Source organism: Nerophis lumbriciformis, linkage group LG18, assembly GCF_033978685.3.
Source record: "Nerophis lumbriciformis linkage group LG18, RoL_Nlum_v2.1, whole genome shotgun sequence".
In the NCBI taxonomy this organism is placed as follows: domain Eukaryota; kingdom Metazoa; phylum Chordata; class Actinopteri; order Syngnathiformes; family Syngnathidae; genus Nerophis; species Nerophis lumbriciformis.
This window is the reverse complement of record NC_084565.2, coordinates 40310001-40334007: the sequence shown is the minus strand read 5'-3', so window position 1 is coordinate 40334007 and position 24007 is coordinate 40310001. Positions and strand designations below refer to the sequence as shown.

At 37.4% G+C, this 24007-nt stretch overlaps 1 protein-coding gene across 3 annotated transcripts in view; it reads right to left on the bottom strand.

Annotated features, from left to right (window-relative positions):
* Positions 1-4089: 4089 nt before the first annotated feature.
* Positions 4090-24007, bottom strand: part of lpp (LIM domain containing preferred translocation partner in lipoma) — a 571221-nt gene continuing 551303 nt past the window's right edge. For all 3 annotated transcript variants that reach the window (XM_061978393.2, XM_061978394.2, XM_061978396.2), the window contains 2 exons: positions 11415-11535; positions 4090-4261 (listed from right to left, as the gene is read on the bottom strand). In XM_061978393.2, the coding sequence (XP_061834377.2) occupies positions 4133-4261; positions 11415-11535 (250 nt within the window). In that variant the 3' untranslated portion in view covers positions 4090-4132. The remainder of the gene's footprint in view (positions 4262-11414; positions 11536-24007) is intronic.

The following is a 24007-nucleotide window of genomic DNA, read 5'->3' as shown; positions in this document are numbered from 1 at the left end:
GTGACACCCGTCCAGGTGACAACTGTCCACATGACACCCGTCCACGTGTCACCCGTCCATGTGACACCCGTCCAGGTGACACCTGTCTATGTGACACCCATCCACGTGACACCTGTCTATGTGAGACCCGTCCAGGTGACACTCGTCCAGGTGACACCCGTCCAGATGACACCTGTCTATGTGACACCCGTCCAGGTGACACTCGTCCAGGTGACACCTGTCCACGTGACACCCGTCCACATGACACCTTTCTATGTGACACCCGTCCACGTGACACCTTTCTATGTGACACCCGTTCAGGTGACACCCGTCCACGTGACACCCGTCTATGTGACACCCGTCCAAGTGACACCTGTCCAAGTGACACCCGTCCAGGTGACACCCGTCTACGTGACACCTGTCTATGTGACACCCGTCCACGTGACACCTGTCTATGTGACACCCGTCCAGGTGACACCCGTCCACGTGTCACCTGCCCACGTGACACCCGTCTATGTGACACCCATCCAGGTGACACCTGTCCAGGTGACACCCGTCCGCGTGACACCTGTCTATGTGACACCTGTCCAAGTGACACCCGTCCAGGTGACACCCGTCCACGTGACACCTGTCTATGTGACACCCGTCCAGGTGACACCTGTCCACGTATCACCCGTCTATGTGACACCCATCCAGGTGACAGCCGTCCACGTGACACCTGTCCACGTGACACCTGTCTGTGACACCCGTCCAGGTGACACTCGTCCAGGTGACACCCGTCCAGGTGACACCTGTCCACGTGACACCCGTCTATGTGACACCCGTCCAGGTGACACTCGTCCAGGTGACACCTGTCCAGATGACACCCGTTGAGGTGACACCCGTCCACGTGACACCCCTTTATGTGACACCCATCCAGGTGACACCCGTCCACATGACACCTGTCTATGTGACACCCGTCCAGGTGACACCTGTCCAGGTGACACACGTCCAGATGACACCCGTCCAGGTGACACCTGTCTATTTGACACCCGTCCAGGTGACACCTGTCCATGTGTCACCCGTCCACGTGACACTCCTTTATGTGACACCCATCCAGGTGACACCCGTCCACATGACACCTGTCTATGTGACACCCATCCAGGTGACACCTGTCTATGTGACACCCGTCCAGATGACACCCGTCCACATGACACCTGTCTATGTGACACCCATCCAGGTGACACTCGTCCACGTGACACCTGTCTATGTGACACCCGTCTATGTGACACCTGTGCAGGTGACACGTGTCACCCGTCCACGTGACACCCGTCTATGTGACACCCATCCAGGTGACACCTGTCCAGGTGACACCCGTCCACGTGACACCTGTCTTTGTGACACCGGTCCAGGTGACACCCGTCCAGATGACACCCGTCCACGTGACACCTGTCTATGTGACACCCGTCCAGGTGACACCTGTCCAGGTGACACCCGTCAACGTGTCACCCGTCCACGTGTCACCCGTCCACGTGACACTCGTCTATGTGACACCCATCCAGGTGACACCCGTCCACGTGACACCCCTTTATGTGACACCCGTCCAGGTGACACCTGTCCACGTGACACCTGTCTATGTGACACCTGTCCAAGTGACACCCGTCCACGTGACACCTGTCTATGTGACACCCGTCCACGTGACACCTGTCTGTGACACCCGTCCAGGTGACACCTGTCCACGTGTCACCCGTCTATGTGACACCCATCCAGGTGACACCTGTTTAGGTGACACCTGTCCACGTGACACCTGTCTATGTGACACCCGTCCACGTGACACCTGTCTGTGACACCCGTCCAGGTGACACCTGTCTATGTGACACCCATCCAGGTGACACCTGTTTAGGTGACACCTGTCCACGTGACACCTGTCCAAGTGACACCCGTCCAGGTGACACCTGTCTATGTGACACCCGTCCACGTGACACCTGTCTATGTGACACCCGTCCAGGTGACACCCGTCCACGTGTCACCTGCCCACGTGACACCCGTCTATGTGACACCCATCCAGGTGACACCTGTCCAGGTGACACCCGTCCGCGTGACACCTGTCTATGTGACACCTGTCCAAGTGACACCTGTCTATGTGACACCCGTGCACGTGACACCGTCCACGTGACTCCTGTCCATGTGACACCTGTCCACGTGACTCCTGTCTATGTGACACCCGTCCAGGTGACACCTGTCCACGTGACACCTGTCTATGTGACACCCGTCCAGGTGACACTCGCCCAGGTGACACCCGTCCAGGTGACACCTGTCCACGTGACATCCGTCTATGTGACACCCGTCCAGGTGACACTCGTCCAGGTGACACCTGTCCAGATGACACCTGTCCAGGTGACACCCGTCTACGTGACACCTGTCTATGTGACACCCGTCCACGTGACACCTGTCTATGTGACACCCGTCCAGGTGACACCCGTCCACGTGTCACCTGCCCACGTGACACCCGTCTATGTGACACCCATCCAGGTGACACCCGTCCGCGTGACACCTGTCTATGTGACACCTGTCCAAGTGACACCTGTCTATGTGACACCCGTGCACGTGACACCGTCCACGTGACTCCTGTCCATGTGACACCTGTCCACGTGACTCCTGTCTATGTGACACCCGTCCAGGTGACACCTGTCCACGTGACACCTGTCTATGTGACACCCGTCCAGGTGACACTCGCCCAGGTGACACCCGTCCAGGTGACACCTGTCCACGTGACATCCGTCTATGTGACACCCGTCCAGGTGACACTCGTCCAGGTGACACCTGTCCAGATGACACCTGTCCAGGTGACACCCATCTACGTGACACCTGTCTATGTGACACCCGTTCAGGTGACACCTGTCCACGTGACACCCGTCTATGTGACACCCGTCCAGGTGACACTCGTCCAGGTGACACCTGTCCAGATGACACCCGTCCAGGTGACACCCATCTACGTGACACCTGTCTATGTGACACCCGTTCAGGTGACACCCCTTTATGTGACACCCGTCCAGGTGACACCTGTCCATGTGACACCTGTCTATGTGACACCTGTCCAAGTGACACCCGTCCACGTGACACCTGTCTATGTGACACCCGTCCACGTGACACCTGTCTATGTGACACCCGTCCAGGTGACACCTGTCTATGTGACACCCGTCCAGGTGACACCTGTCCAGATGACACCCGTCCACGTGACACCTGTCTACGTGACACCCGTCCAGGTGACACCTGTCTATGTGACACCCGTTCAGGTGACACTCGTCCACGTGACACCCGTCCATGTGACACCTGTCCATGTGACACCTGTCTATGTGACACCCGTCCAGGTGACACTCGTCCACGTGACACCCGTCCACGTGACACCTGTCCACGTGACACCTGTCTATGTGACACCCGTCCACGTGACACCTGACCACGTGACGCCTGACCACGTGACACCCGTCCAGGTGACACCCGTCCAGGTGACACCCGTCCACGTAACAGCGATCTATGTGACACCTGTCCAGGTGACACCCGTCCAGGTGAAAGGTTGAAAAGTCAACCACAATACTGACGAAGGAGTGCGAAAGGTTGGCGGCGTACCATTAGCTTAGCGTTAGCACGACCATAAGGACACTTGGCTGTACAAGTTAAATATTTGCTCAAAGGTTCAAAGTCTTAAAGTGTCGATGCAATCAAAGTTGGAGAGAAATTGCATAGAACATCTCGTACGTACGCGTTAGCCTCCGCGCCACGCTAGCGGTTAGCGAGCTAGCTAGTGACGCTGAAGCGGAACAACGAGAAGTTGCATATTCATATTATTCATCGCCATGATAATTATTATTATTTTCCATCCAAACTCGGGCAAGCGGGAACAATTGTTAGGAGTTAAAAGCCATTGGAGGCTAAACGCTAGCTGGACTAGCTTAGCACGGCAGAAAAGGCAGACAAAGGTGACTAACTGATGCTAAATGCTAAGCTAACTGTAGCGTCGAAGCGTAAAAAAAAACAAAAAAAACGGTGTTAGTATACATGTGTACTTGTGGGAAGATAGCGTGCAAGCGAGCGAGCGGGGGAGGGGGGGGGAGGGAGGGAGGGGGAGGGAGGAACAGAGCGATCGAAAGTTGGTCACAGTTGTGTGCGGAGTCGTTCAGAGGTCAGTGGTGGTCTTGGCGGTCAGAGCTTGGATACGATCAGAGTTGCACTTCTTGCACAACACGTGGCCGTCCAGAGGGTAGCAGCCCTGGTTGTCACCCTCCGACAGCAGGGAGCCGCAGTCCTGCACCACAACACGCTTCGTCACACCACCACACGCTACGTCACACCACCACACGCTACGCACACCACAACACGCTACGTCACACCACCACACGCTACGTCACACCACCACACGCTACGTCACACCACCACACGCTACGTCACACCACCACACGCTACGTCACACCACCACACGCTACGTCACACCACCACACGCTACGTCACACCACCACACGCTACGTCACACGACCACACGCTACGTCACACCACAACACGCTACGTCACACCACCACACGCTATGTCACACCACCACACGCTACGTCAACCGACCACAACACACTACGTCACACCACCACAACACGCTACGTCACACCACAACACGCTTTGTCACACCACCACAACACGCTTTGTCACACCACCACAACACGCTTTGTCACACCACCACAACACGCTACGTCACACAACCACAACACACTACGTCACACCACCACACGTTACGTCACACCACCACACGCTATGTCACACCACCACACACTACGTCACACCACCACACGTTACGTCACACCACCACACGCTATGTCACACCACCACACGCTACGTCAACCGACCACAACACACTACGTCACACCACCACAACACGCTACGTCACACCACAACACGCTTTGTCACACCACCACAACACGCTTTGTCACACCACCACAACACGCTTTGTCACACCACCACAACACGCTACGTCACACAACCACAACACACTACGTCACACCACCACACGTTACGTCACACCACCACACGTTACGTCACACCACCACACGCTATGTCACACCACCACACACTACGTCACACCACCACACGTTACGTCACACCACCACACGCTATGTCACACCACCACACGCTACGTCAACCGACCACAACACACTACGTCACACCACCACAACACGCTACGTCACACCACAACACGCTTTGTCACACCACCACAACACGCTTTGTCACACCACCACAACACGCTTTGTCACACCACCACAACACGCTACGTCACACAACCACAACACTCTACGTCACACCACCACACGCTACGTCACACTACCACACGCTTCATCACACCACCACATGCTATGTCACACCACAACACGCTACGTCACACCACCACACGCTACGTCACACCACCACACGCTACATCACACCACAACACGCTACGTCACACCACCACACGCTACGTCACACCACAACACGCTACGTCACACCACCACAACACGCTACGTCACACCACCACACGCTACGTCACACCACAACACGCTATGTCACACAACCACAACACGCTACGTCACACCACCACAACACGCTACGTCACACCACCACAACACGCTATGTCACACCACCACACGCTACGTCACACCACAACACGCTACGTCACACCACCACAACACGCTACGTCACGCCACAACACGCAAAGTCACACCACCACAACACGCTACGTCACACCACCACACGCTACGTCACACCACCACAACACGCTACGTCACGCCACAACACGCTAAGTCACACCACCACAACACGCTACGTCACACCACAACACGCTACATCACACCACCACAACAAACTACGTCACACCACAACACGCTACGTCACACCACAACACGCTACGTCACACCACCACACGTTACGTCACACCACCACACGCTACGTCACACCACCACACGCTACGTCACACCACCACACGCTACGTCACACCACCACACGCTACGTCACACCACCACACGCTACGTCACACCACAACACGCTACGTCACACAACCACAACATGCTACGTCACACCACAACACGCTATGTCACACAACCACAACACGCTATGTCACACAACCACAACACACTACGTCACACCACAACACGCTATGTCACACCACCACACGCTACGTCACACCACAACAACACGCTATGTCACACCACCACACGCTACGTCACACCACAACACGCTACGTCACACCACCACAACACACTACGTCACACCACAACACGCTATGTCACACAACCACAACACGCTACGTCACATCACAACACGCTATGTCACACAACCACAACACGCTATGTCACACCACACCATGCTATGTCACACCACCACACGCTACGTCACACCACCACAACACGCTATGTCACACCACCACACGCTACGTCACACCACAACACGCTACGTCACACCACCACAACACGCTACGTCACACCACCACAACACACTATGTCACACCACCACAACACGCTACGTCACACCACAACACGCTACGTTACACCACAACACGCTACGTCACACCACAACACGCTACGTCTTACCACCACAACACACTACGTCACACAACCACAACATGCTACGTCACACCACAACACGCTATGTCACACAACCACAACACGCTATGTCACACAACCACAACACACTACGTCACACCACAACACGCTATGTCACACCACCACACGCTACGTCACACCACAACAACACGCTATGTCACACCACCACACGCTACGTCACACCACAACACGCTACGTCACACCACCACAACACACTACGTCACACCACAACACGCTATGTCACACAACCACAACACGCTACGTCACATCACAACACGCTATGTCACACAACCACAACACGCTATGTCACACCACACCACGCTATGTCACACCACCACACGCTACGTCACACCACCACAACACGCTATGTCACACCACCACACGCTACGTCACACCACAACACGCTACGTCACACCACCACAACACGCTATGTCACACCACACCATGCTATGTCACACCACCACACGCTACGTCACACCACCACAACACGCTATGTCACACCACCACACGCTACGTCACACCACAACACGCTACGTCACACCACCACAACACGCTACGTCACACCACCACAACACACTATGTCACACCACCACAACACGCTACGTCACACCACAACACGCTACGTTACACCACAACACGCTACGTCACACCACAACACGCTACGTCTTACCACCACAACACACTACGTCACACTACCACACACTTCATCACACCACCACACGCTACGTCACACCACAACACGCTAAGTCACACTACAACACGCTACGTCACACCACAACACGCTACGTCACACAACCACAACACGCTATGTCACACCACCACAACACGCTACGTCACACAACCACAACACACTACGTCACACCACCACAACACACTACGTCAAACCACCACAACACGCTACGTCACACAACCACAACACGTTACGTCACACAACCACAACGTCACACAACCACAACACAGTACATCACACCACCACAACACGCTACGTCATACAACCACAACACGCTACATCACACCACCACAACACGCTTTGTAACACCACCACAACACACTACATCACACCACCACAACCCACTACGTCACACCACCACAACACGCTACGTCACACCACCACAACACGCTACGTCACACAACCACAACACGCTACGTCACACCACCACAACACGCTACGTCAAACCACCACAACACGCTACGTCACACAACCACAACACGCTACGTCACACCACCACAACACGCTACGTCACACAACCACAACACGCTACGTCACACCACCACAACACGCTACGTCACACCACCACAACAGGCTACGTCACACCACCACAACACGCTACGCCACACCACCACAACTCGCTACGTCACACAACCACAACACGCTACGTCACACCACCACAACATGCTACGTCACACCACCACACGCTACGTCACACCACCACAACACGCTTCGTCACACCACCACAACACTTTTGCATATTTAATGCACCTTATATACATATGGATCATGTTCTGATATACTTACCTCATATTTAATGCACCTTATATACTGTATATATTGCATATGTACCTTATTTACATCATATTTAATGCACCTTATATACTGTATATATTGCATATGTACCTTATTTACATCATATTTAATGCACCTTATATACTGTATATATTGCATATGTACCTTATTTACATGATATTTAATGCACCTTATATACTGTATATATTGCACATGACACCATAGTTCATGTACCTTATTTATGTTGATACTTCAGGTAACCTATTTACACATAAAATGTAACTTGATCAAATATGCAATGTACCCCATTTGTGTCTCTAATGTACCTTATTGACATATTTCATGCACCATGTTTACATATGCAATGCACCTTTTTGTAGATTTAATGTAATGTACCTTATTTGCTGTGTTTACATCATATTTATTGTACCTATTTTACATATGACTCAAAGTTTGATATGTAATACACCTTATGTACCTTATTTGTAAATGTCGTGTACCTTATTTGTATATGTCATGTACCTTAGTTGTATATGTCATGTACCTTATTTGTATATGCCATGTACCTTATTTGTATATGTCATGTACAAATATATTTGTATATGTCATGTACCTTATTTGTATATGCCATGTACCTTATTTGTATATGTCATGTATAAATATATTTGTATATGTCATGTACCTTATTTGTATATGTCATGTACCTTATTTGAATATGTCATGTACCTTATTTGTAAATCTAATGTACCTCATTTGCACAATTAACATCAAATTTCATTGGTCAATTGAAGGTATCTAATATAAGCCATATTTAATGTACCTTATTTATATATGCGATGCAGCCTTTTTGTATATTAAATGTAATGTACAATATTTACATATGGCTCAATGTTTGACTTACCTCAAATATGTAATGCACCTTATTTACATAGGTCATGTACCTTATTTGCATAATTCACATTTTTACATCACATCTAATGTACCTCATTTGCAAAATGTACCTTATTCACATCATATTTAATGTACCTTACTTACATCATATTTAATGTACCTTATAATGTACTGACACTTCAGGTCTCTTATTGACATATTTCATGTACCGTATTTACATACGCAATGCACCATTTTTGTATATTTAATGTAATGTACCTTATTTGCACAACTTATTTACCTCATATTTAATGTACACCCTTGACATATTTAATGCACCATACTTACATATGGAGTAAAAATCAGCTTACCTCCAATATGTTATACACCTTATTTACATATGTCATGTACCTTATTTGTATATGCCATGTACGTTATTTACATATGTCATGTACCTTATTTGTATATGTCATGTACCTTATTTCCATATGTCATGTACCTTATTTGTATATGTCATGTACCTTATTTACATATGTCATGTACCTTATTTGTATATGTCATGTACCTTATTTACACATGTCATGTACCTTATATACACATGTCATGTACCTTATTTGTATATGTCATGTACTTTATATGTATATGTCATGTACCTTATTTGTATATGTCATGTACCTTATTTGTATATGTCATATACATTATTTACATATGTCATGTACCTTATTTGTATATGCCATGTACGTTATTTACATATGTCATGTACCTTATTTGTATATGTCATGTACCTTATTTCCATATGTCATGTACCTTATTTGTATATGTCATGTACCTTATTTACATATGTCATGTACCTTATTTGTATATGTCATGTACCTTATTTACACATGTCATGTACCTTATATACACATGTCATGTACCTTATTTGTATATGTCATGTACTTTATATGTATATGTCATGTACCTTATTTGTATATGTCATGTACCTTATTTGTATATGTCATATACATTATTTACATATGTCATGTAGCTTATTTGTATATGTCATGTACCTTATTTACATATGTCATGTACCTTATTTGTATAGGTCATGTACCTTATTTGTATATGTCATGTACCTTATTTGCATATGTCATGTACCTTATTTGCATATGTCATGTACCTTATTTGTATGTCATGTACCTTATTTGTATATGTCATGTACCTTATTTGCATATGTCATGTACCTTATTTGTATATATAATGTACCTTATTTGTATATATAATGTACCTTATTTGTATATGTCATGTACCTAACTTGTATGTCATGTACCTTATTTGTATATGTCATGTACCTTATTTGTATGTCATGTACCTTATTTGTATATGTAATGTACCTTATTTGCATATGTCATGTACCTTATTTGCATATGTCATGTACCTTATTTGTATGTCATGTACCTTATTTGTATATGTCATGTACCTTATTTGCATATGTCATGTACCTTATTTGCATATGTTATGTACCTTATTTGTATGTCATGTACCTTATTTGTATATGTAATGTACCTTATATGTATACGTCATGTACCTTATTTACATATGTCATGTACCTTATTTGCATATGTCATGTACCTTATTTGTATATGTCATGTACCTTATATGTATATGTCATGTACCTTATTTGTATATGTCATGTACCTTATTTGTATATGTCATGTACCTTATTCGTATATATAATGTACCTTATTTGTATATGTCATGTACCTTATTTGTATAGGTCACGTACCTAATTTGTATGTCATGTACCTTATTTGTATATGTCATGTACATTATTTGTATATGTCATGTACCTTATTTGTATATGTAATGCACCTTATTTGTATATGTCATGTACCTTATTTGCATAATTACATAATTATTGTACCTTCTTATTTGCATATATAATGTACCTCATTTGCATAATTATTCTTATTACATATTTAATGTACCTTATTTATATCGATATTTAAGGTACCTTATTTACATGTTTCATGTACCTTATTTGAATATGTATTGACATGAAGTGCAATAGTCAATCATATGGAAATGCTATTTCAAATGTCATTTAGTGGATGATACTAGTTGAACTTTTTAGATGTTTGATGAATTATTTCACATTTTTGTCTCATTTCATTAACGTCACGGAGAAAATCACGATAAAAATCACGTGACTTCCTCTCATTCTCCTCGTGCACAATTTTGTTGTGCACGCTCACTCTGAAGTGTGCACCTGACCTTTCTCACACACACACACACACACACACACTGGTATGCACACACACACACACACACACACACACACTGGTATGCACACACACACACACGTATGCTGTTATAATATTAGAAATATAATAATATGTCATATAAAATCAAATATGTGAGCTACTTTTTTTTCAAGTAACATTAGTTACTGCTAGCAGCTAGCAGCTAGCGGTTAGCAGTTAGCATACCTCACAGCGGTAACAGTGCACGTGGAAGTCCCGGTCCAGGGCCACGATACGAACCGTTTCCTCCTGGCCCGGAGCAGGCATGATGGGCTCTGAACACACACAGCAGCGAGGAGCAAACTTCCTGCCAAACATCCCACACACACAAAAACATCACAAATAGACAAAAACAGCAGAAATACACTAAAACATCACAAATAGGCAAAAACAGCAGAAATACACTAAAACATCACAAATAGACAAAAACAGCAGAAATACACTAAAACAGCAGAAATACACTAAAACATCACAAGTAGACAAAAACAGCAGAAATACACTAAAACAGCAGAAATACACTAAAACATCACAAATAGACAAAAACAGCAGAAATATACTAAAACATCACAAATACACAAAACAGCAGAAATACAAAAAAACATCACAAATAGACAAAAACAGCAGAAATACACAACAACATCACAAATAGGCAAAAACAGCAGAAATACACTAAAACATCCCAAATAGACAAAAACAGCAGAAATACACTAAAACATCACAAATAGACAAAAACAGCAGAAATACACTAAAACATCACAAATAGACAAAAACAGCAGAAATACACTAAAACATCACAAATAAACAAAAACAGCAGAAATACACTAAAACATCACAAATACACAAAACAGCAGAAATTCACAAAAACATCACAAATACACTAAACAGCAGAAATACACAAAAACATCACAAATAGACAAAAACAGCAGAAATACACAAAAACATCACAAATACACTAAACCGCAGAAATACACTAAAACATGACAAATAGACAAAAACAGCAGAAATACACAAAACATCACAAATACACTAAACAGCAGAAATACACTAAAACATCACAAATAGACAAAAACAGCAGACATACACTAAAACATCACAAATAGACAAAAACAACAGAAATACACTACAACATCAAATAGACAAAAACAGCAGAAATACACAAAACATCACAAATAGACAAAAACAGCAGAAATACACAAAAACATCACAAATAGACAAAAACAGCAGAAATACACTAAAACATCACAAATAGACAAAAACAGCAGAAATACACAAAAACATCACAAATAGACAAAAACAGCAGAAATACACAAAAACATCACAAATAGACAAAAACAGCAGAAATACAGTAAAACATCACAAATATACAAAACAGCAGAAATACACAAAAACATCACAAATAGACAAAAACAGCAGAAATACACAAAAACATCACAAATAGATAAAAATAGCAGAAATACACAAAAACATCACAAATAGACAAAAACAGCAGACATACACTAAAACATCACAAATAGACAAAAACAACAGAAATACACTACAACATCAAATAGACAAAAACAGCAGAAATACACAAAACATCACAAATAGACAAAAACAGCAGAAATACACAAAAACATCACAAATAGACAAAAACAGCAGAAATACACTAAAACATCACAAATAGACAAAAACAGCAGAAATACACAAAAACATCACAAATAGACAAAAACAGCAGAAATACACAAAAACATCACAAATAGACAAAAACAGCAGAAATACAGTAAAACATCACAAATATACAAAACAGCAGAAATACACAAAAACATCACAAATAGACAAAAACAGCAGAAATACACAAAAACATCACAAATAGATAAAAATAGCAGAAATACACAAAAACATCACAAATAGATAAAAATAGCAGAAATACACTAAAACATCACAAATAGACAAAAACAGCAGAAATACACAAAAACATCACAAATAGACAAAAACAGCAGAAATATACTAAAACATCACAAATACACAAAACAGCAGAAATACAAAAAAACATCACAAATAGACAAAAACAGCAGAAATACACAACAACATCACAAATAGGCAAAAACAGCAGAAATACACAAAAACATCACAAATAGACAAAAACAGCAGACATACACTAAAACATCACAAATAGACAAAAACAACAGAAATACACTACAACATCAAATAGACAAAAACAGCAGAAATACACAAAACATCACAAATAGACAAAAACAGCAGAAATACACAAAAACATCACAAATAGACAAAAACAGCAGAAATACACTAAAACATCACAAATAGACAAAAACAGCAGAAATACACAAAAACATCACAAATAGACAAAAACAGCAGAAATACACAAAAACATCACAAATAGACAAAAACAGCAGAAATACAGTAAAACATCACAAATATACAAAACAGCAGAAATACACAAAAACATCACAAATAGACAAAAACAGCAGAAATACACAAAAACATCACAAATAGATAAAAATAGCAGAAATACACAAAAACATCACAAATAGATAAAAATAGCAGAAATACACTAAAACATCACAAATAGACAAAAACAGCAGAAATACACAAAAACATCACAAATAGACAAAAACAGCAGAAATACACAAAAACATCACAAATAGACAAAAACAGCAGAAATACAGTAAAACATCACAAATATACAAAACAGCAGAAATACACAAAAACATCACAAATAGACAAAAACAGCAGAAATACACAAAAACATCACAAATAGATAAAAATAGCAGAAATACACAAAAACATCACAAATAGATAAAAAATAGCAGAAATACACTAAAACATCACAAATAGACAAAAACAGCAGAAATACACAAAAACATCACAAATAGACAAAAACAGCAGAAATATACTAAAACATCACAAATACACAAAACAGCAGAAATACAAAAAAACATCACAAATAGACAAAAACAGCAGAAATACACAACAACATCACAAATAGGCAAAAACAGCAGAAATACACTAAAACATCCCAAATAGACAAAAACAGCAGAAATACACTAAAACATCACAAATAGACAAAAACAGCAGAAATACACTAAAACATCACAAATAGACAAAAACAGCAGAAATACACAAAAACATCACAAATAGACAAAAACAGCAGAAATACACTAAAACATGACAAATAGACAAAAACAGCAGAAATACACAAAACATCACAAATACACTAAACAGCAGAAATACACTAAAACATCACAAATAGACAAAAACAGCAGACATACACTAAAACATCACAAATAGACAAAAACAACAGAAATACACTACAACATCAAATAGACAAAAACAGCAGAAATACACAAAACATCACAAATAGACAAAAACAGCAGAAATACACAAAAACATCACAAATAGACAAAAACAGCAGAAATACACTAAAACATCACAAATAGACAAAAACAGCAGAAATACACAAAAACATCACAAATAGACAAAAACAGCAGAAATACACAAAAACATCACAAATAGACAAAAACAGCAGAAATACAGTAAAACATCACAAATATACAAAACAGCAGAAATACACAAAAACATCACAAATAGACAAAAACAGCAGAAATACACAAAAACATCACAAATAGATAAAAATAGCAGAAATACACAAAAACATCACAAATAGACAAAAACAGCAGACATACACTAAAACATCACAAATAGACAAAAACAACAGAAATACACTACAACATCAAATAGACAAAAACAGCAGAAATACACAAAACATCACAAATAGACAAAAACAGCAGAAATACACAAAAACATCACAAATAGACAAAAACAGCAGAAATACACTAAAACATCACAAATAGACAAAAACAGCAGAAATACACAAAAACATCACAAATAGACAAAAACAGCAGAAATACACAAAAACATCACAAATAGACAAAAACAGCAGAAATACAGTAAAACATCACAAATATACAAAACAGCAGAAATACACAAAAACATCACAAATAGACAAAAACAGCAGAAATACACAAAAACATCACAAATAGATAAAAATAGCAGAAATACACAAAAACATCACAAATAGATAAAAATAGCAGAAATACACTAAAACATCACAAATAGACAAAAACAGCAGAAATACACAAAAACATCACAAATAGACAAAAACAGCAGAAATATACTAAAACATCACAAATACACAAAACAGCAGAAATACAAAAAAACATCACAAATAGACAAAAACAGCAGAAATACACAACAACATCACAAATAGGCAAAAACAGCAGAAATACACAAAAACATCACAAATAGACAAAAACAGCAGACATACACTAAAACATCACAAATAGACAAAAACAACAGAAATACACTACAACATCAAATAGACAAAAACAGCAGAAATACACAAAACATCACAAATAGACAAAAACAGCAGAAATACACAAAAACATCACAAATAGACAAAAACAGCAGAAATACACTAAAACATCACAAATAGACAAAAACAGCAGAAATACACAAAAACATCACAAATAGACAAAAACAGCAGAAATACACAAAAACATCACAAATAGACAAAAACAGCAGAAATACAGTAAAACATCACAAATATACAAAACAGCAGAAATACACAAAAACATCACAAATAGACAAAAACAGCAGAAATACACAAAAACATCACAAATAGATAAAAATAGCAGAAATACACAAAAACATCACAAATAGATAAAAATAGCAGAAATACACTAAAACATCACAAATAGACAAAAACAGCAGAAATACACAAAAACATCACAAATAGACAAAAACAGCAGAAATACACAAAAACATCACAAATAGACAAAAACAGCAGAAATACAGTAAAACATCACAAATATACAAAACAGCAGAAATACACAAAAACATCACAAATAGACAAAAACAGCAGAAATACACAAAAACATCACAAATAGATAAAAATAGCAGAAATACACAAAAACATCACAAATAGATAAAAAATAGCAGAAATACACTAAAACATCACAAATAGACAAAAACAGCAGAAATACACAAAAACATCACAAATAGACAAAAACAGCAGAAATATACTAAAACATCACAAATACACAAAACAGCAGAAATACAAAAAAACATCACAAATAGACAAAAACAGCAGAAATACACAACAACATCACAAATAGGCAAAAACAGCAGAAATACACTAAAACATCCCAAATAGACAAAAACAGCAGAAATACACTAAAACATCACAAATAGACAAAAACAGCAGAAATACACTAAAACATCACAAATAGACAAAAACAGCAGAAATACACTAAAACATCACAAATAAACAAAAACAGCAGAAATACACTAAAACATCACAAATACACAAAACAGCAGAAATTCACAAAAACATCACAAATACACTAAACAGCAGAAATACACAAAAACATCACAAATAGACAAAAACAGCAGAAATACACAAAAACATCACAAATACACTAAACCGCAGAAATACACTAAAACATGACAAATAGACAAAAACAGCAGAAATACACAAAACATCACAAATACACTAAACAGCAGAAATACACTAAAACATCACAAATAGACAAAAACAGCAGACATACACTAAAACATCACAAATAGACAAAAACAACAGAAATACACTACAACATCAAATAGACAAAAACAGCAGAAATACACAAAACATCACAAATAGACAAAAACAGCAGAAATACACAAAAACATCACAAATAGACAAAAACAGCAGAAATACACTAAAACATCACAAATAGACAAAAACAGCAGAAATACACAAAAACATCACAAATAGACAAAAACAGCAGAAATACACAAAAACATCACAAATAGACAAAAACAGCAGAAATACAGTAAAACATCACAAATATACAAAACAGCAGAAATACACAAAAACATCACAAATAGACAAAAACAGCAGAAATACACAAAAACATCACAAATAGATAAAAATAGCAGAAATACACAAAAACATCACAAATAGACAAAAACAGCAGACATACACTAAAACATCACAAATAGACAAAAACAACAGAAATACACTACAACATCAAATAGACAAAAACAGCAGAAATACACAAAACATCACAAATAGACAAAAACAGCAGAAATACACAAAAACATCACAAATAGACAAAAACAGCAGAAATACACTAAAACATCACAAATAGACAAAAACAGCAGAGATACACAAAAACATCACAAATAGACAAAAACAGCAGAAATACACAAAAACATCACAAATAGACAAAAACAGCAGAAATACAGTAAAACATCACAAATATACAAAACAGCAGAAATACACAAAAACATCAAAAATAGACAAAAACAGCAGAAATACACAAAAACATCACAAATAGATAAAAATAGCAGAAATACACAAAAACATCACAAATAGATAAAAATAGCAGAAATACACTAAAACATCACAAATAGACAAAAACAGCAGAAATACACAAAAACATCACAAATAGACAAAAACAGCAGAAATATACTAAAACATCACAAATACACAAAACAGCAGAAATACAAAAAAACATCACAAATAGACAAAAACAGCAGAAATACACAACAACATCACAAATAGGCAAAAACAGCAGAAATACACTAAAACATCCCAAATAGACAAAAACAGCAGAAATACACTAAAACATCACAAATAGACAAAAACAGCAGAAATACACTAAAACATCACAAATAGACAAAAACAGCAGAAATACACTAAAACATCACAAATAAACAAAAACAGCAGAAATACACTAAAACATCACAAATACACAAAACAGCAGAAATTCACAAAAACATCACAAATACACTAAACAGCAGAAATACACAAAAACATCACAAATAGACAAAAACAGCAGAAATACACAAAAACATCACAAATACACTAAACCGCAGAAATACACTAAAACATGACAAATAGACAAAAACAGCAGAAATACACAAAACATCACAAATACACTAAACAGCAGAAATACACTAAAACATCACAAATAGACAAAAACAGCAGACATACACTAAAACATCACAAATAGACAAAAACAACAGAAATACACTACAACATCAAATAGACAAAAACAGCAGAAATACACAAAACATCACAAATAGACAAAAACAGCAGAAATACACAAAAACATCACAAATAGACAAAAACAGCAGAAATACACTAAAACATCACAAATAGACAAAAACAGCAGAAATACACAAAAACATCACAAATAGACAAAAACAGCAGAAATACACAAAAACATCACAAATAGACAAAAACAGCAGAAATACAGTAAAACATCACAAATATACAAAACAGCAGAAATACACAAAAACATCACAAATAGACAAAAACAGCAGAAATACACAAAAACATCACAAATAGATAAAAATAGCAGAAATACACAAAAACATCACAAATAGACAAAAACAGCAGACATACACTAAAACATCACAAATAGACAAAAACAACAGAAATACACTACAACATCAAATAGACAAAAACAGCAGAAATACACAAAACATCACAAATAGACAAAAACAGCAGAAATACACAAAAACATCACAAATAGACAAAAACAGCAGAAATACACTAAAACATCACAAATAGACAAAAACAGCAGAAATACACAAAAACATCACAAATAGACAAAAACAGCAGAAATACACAAAAACATCACAAATAGACAAAAACAGCAGAAATACAGTAAAACATCACAAATATACAAAACAGCAGAAATACACAAAAACATCACAAATAGACAAAAACAGCAGAAATACACAAAAACATCACAAATAGATAAAAATAGCAGAAATACACAAAAACATCACAAATAGATAAAAATAGCAGAAATACACTAAAACATCACAAATAGACAAAAACAGCAGAAATACACAAAAACATCACAAATAGACAAAAACAGCAGAAATATACTAAAACATCACAAATACACAAAACAGCAGAAATACAAAAAAACATCACAAATAGACAAAAACAGCAGAAATACACAACAACATCACAAATAGGCAAAAACAGCAGAAATACACTAAAACATCCCAAATAGACAAAAACAGCAGAAATACACTAAAACATCACAAATAGACAAAAACAGCAGAAATACACTAAAACATCACAAATAGACAAAAACAGCAGAAATACACTAAAACATCACAAATAAACAAAAACAGCAGAAATACACTAAAACATCACAAATACACAAAACAGCAGAAATTCACAAAAACATCACAAATACACTAAACAGCAGAAATACACAAAAACATCACAAATAGACAAAAACAGCAGAAATACACAAAAACATCACAAATACACTAAACCGCAGAAATACACTAAAACATGACAAATAGACAAAAACAGCAGAAATACACAAAACATCACAAATACACTAAACAGCAGAAATACACTAAAACATCACAAATAGACAAAAACAGCAGACATACACTAAAACATCACAAATAGACAAAAACAACAGAAATACACTACAACATCAAATAGACAAAAACAGCAGAAATACACAAAACATCACAAATAGACAAAAACAGCAGAAATACACAAAAACATCACAAATAGACAAAAACAGCAGAAATACACTAAAACATCACAAATAGACAAAAACAGCAGAAATACACAAAAACATCACAAATAGACAAAAACAGCAGAAATACACAAAAACATCACAAATAGACAAAAACAGCAGAAATACAGTAAAACATCACAAATATACAAAACAGCAGAAATACACAAAAACATCACAAATAGACAAAAACAGCAGAAATACACAAAAACATCACAAATAGATAAAAATAGCAGAAATACACAAAAACATCACAAATAGACAAAAACAGCAGACATACACTAAAACATCACAAATAGACAAAAACAACAGAAATACACTACAACATCAAATAGACAAAAACAGCAGAAATACACAAAACATCACAAATAGACAAAAACAGCAGAAATACACAAAAACATCACAAATAGACAAAAACAGCAGAAATACACTAAAACATCACAAATAGACAAAAACAGCAGAAATACACAAAAACATCACAAATAGACAAAAACAGCAGAAATACACAAAAACATCACAAATAGACAAAAACAGCAGAAATACAGTAAAACATCACAAATATACAAAACAGCAGAAATACACAAAAACATCACAAATAGACAAAAACAGCAGAAATACACAAAAACATCACAAATAGATAAAAATAGCAGAAATACACAAAAACATCACAAATAGATAAAAAATAGCAGAAATACACTAAAACATCACAAATAGACAAAAACAGCAGAAATACACAAAAACATCACAAATAGACAAAAACAGCAGAAATATACTAAAACATCACAAATACACAAAACAGCAGAAATACAAAAAAACATCACAAATAGACAAAAACAGCAGAAATACACAACAACATCACAAATAGGCAAAAACAGCAGAAATACACTAAAACATCCCAAATAGACAAAAACAGCAGAAATACACTAAAACATCACAAATAGACAAAAACAGCAGAAATACACTAAAACATCACAAATAGACAAAAACAGCAGAAATACACTAAAACATCACAAATAAACAAAAACAGCAGAAATACACTAAAACATCACAAATACACAAAACAGCAGAAATTCACAAAAACATCACAAATACACTAAACAGCAGAAATACACAAAAACATCACAAATAGACAAAAACAGCAGAAATACACAAAAACATCACAAATACACTAAACCGCAGAAATACACTAAAACATGACAAATAGACAAAAACAGCAGAAATACACAAAACATCACAAATACACTAAACAGCAGAAATACACTAAAACATCACAAATAGACAAAAACAGCAGACATACACTAAAACATCACAAATAGACAAAAACAACAGAAATACACTACAACATCAAATAGACAAAAACAGCAGAAATACACAAAACATCACAAATAGACAAAAACAGCAGAAATACACAAAAACATCACAAATAGACAAAAACAGCAGAAATACACTAAAACATCACAAATAGACAAAAACAGCAGAAATACACAAAAACATCACAAATAGACAAAAACAGCAGAAATACACAAAAACATCACAAATAGACAAAAACAGCAGAAATACAGTAAAACATCACAAATATACAAAACAGCAGAAATACACAAAAACATCACAAATAGACAAAAACAGCAGAAATACACAAAAACATCACAAATAGATAAAAATAGCAGAAATACACAAAAACATCACAAATAGACAAAAACAGCAGACATACACTAAAACATCACAAATAGACAAAAACAACAGAAATACACTACAACATCAAATAGACAAAAACAGCAGAAATACACAAAACATCACAAATAGACAAAAACAGCAGAAATACACAAAAACATCACAAATAGACAAAAACAGCAGAAATACACTAAAACATCACAAATAGACAAAAACAGCAGAAATACACAAAAACATCACAAATAGACAAAAACAGCAGAAATACACAAAAACATCACAAATAGACAAAAACAGCAGAAATACAGTAAAACATCACAAATATACAAAACAGCAGAAATACACAAAAACATCACAAATAGACAAAAACAGCAGAAATACACAAAAACATCACAAATAGATAAAAATAGCAGAAATACACAAAAACATCACAAATAGATAAAAAATAGCAGAAATACACTAAAACATCACAAATAGACAAAAACAGCAGAAATACACAAAAACATCACAAATAGACAAAAACAGCAGAAATACACAAAAACATCACAAATAGACAAAAACAGCAGAAATACACTAAAACATCCCAAATAGACAAAAACAGCAGAAATACACTAAAACATCCCAAATAGACAAAAACAGCAGAAATACACTAAAACATCACAAATAGACAAAAACAGCAGAAATACACAAAAACATCACAAATAGACAAAAACAGCAGAAATACACTAAAACATCCCAAATAGACAAAACAGCAGCACAGTGTCAATATTTCAAGTTTTAGTAAATGACTCAATCAGTGAATACAATCCACATTAATAATATAATATAATATGATAAAGTTTTTCATATATTTTACAAGTGTTTAATATTTCCTTGACAATATTTTGTATATTTTTTCTAGATGATTTGAATTAGAATCAAACCTGGTATGAATGTAAAAATGTTTTTGATTTTGTTATTTGGACCAAATATTCGGGACAGGAAATGGTTTCATATTTCTTATAAAAGTAATTAGCAGTGAATTGTGAGTTCATTTCTACAAACTAGACTTCCAATCTACTGTTTCAATTATGCTGACAATATTTCAATTCAATTACAAAAATATGTAACCGATAAGTTTTGGTGTTTTTTTAAAGGATAATAAAAACATTGAAGTGTATTATTTCAACAAAAATGTATTTACTTAAATCAAATAATTGAACAGAACATTTCTTATATTATGAATAATTCCAAACGCTTCATGAAATGTGCATTTATACAAACATCACATTTAATTTGAGTGTCAAAACTAAATTACTTATCTATTATCTTTCAAAAAATTGACAATTATTACATTAAACTCTTTCGGATCTATATTTAAATATGAATACATTCCATGTTATCAGTATTTTTTAATTCTAATCATAATATTGAACACAATTAAACTAAGTTATTATTTATTTTATATATTTATCTCACCTAACGACTTATCTAATATGTTTTAAATGCTAACAATATTCACATTAAATTCTAAATATATGAATACTTTCCCTTTTTTAGCTATAAAACTAATATTGAACATAATTATTTCAACCAACTCAATATTATATTTATTTGATGTATTTATCTCACTTAAAATTCATTTAAATGCTCACAAGATTGACATTGACTGTAATATTTCCTGAGTATCTTTCATCAATAACAGAAATCCTGCTTCCCACAGCTTTCTTCAGTGATGCATGCTGGGTAAGCCGCGGTCGCCCACCGGCGCCCTAAAGCATACTTGCCAACCTTGAGACCTTCGATTTCGGGAGGTGGGGGTGTGGGGGGCGTGGTCGGGGGTGTGGGGGGCGAGGTGTGGTTGGGGGCGTGGTTAAAAGGGTAGGAGTATATTGACAGCTAGAATTCACCAAGTCAAGTATTTGATATATATATATATATATATATATATATATATATATATATATATATATATATATATATATATATATATATGTATATGTGTGTATATATATATATATATATATATATATATATATATGTATATGTGTATATATATATATATATATATATATGTATATGTGTATATATATATATATATATATATATATATATATATATATATATATATATATATATATATATATATATATATATATATATATATATATATATATATATATATATATATATATGTATAAAATGCAAAAGTTGTTGATAAACAAGCAATTATTTTAATAATTAAATATGGTCATTTTAAATGAATTATTATGATCATTTAAAATTAATTATTTCAAATATGTTTATTTTAATGTATAATTCTATAGCTGGATGTAATAAGGAGTCAGAAAAAATACAAATAAAAATACAATTAATTTTGATGTTTTTAGCAAAATATAGTACAAATTTTTTTATTTATTTATTTTTTTTATTAATAAATATATTTATTTTTAGGTAAGATAAACATAATAATACCATTTATCTCTAGTCTGGATGTTTAGTTCTTGTCACCCTGTTGTCCTCCCGTTGTGT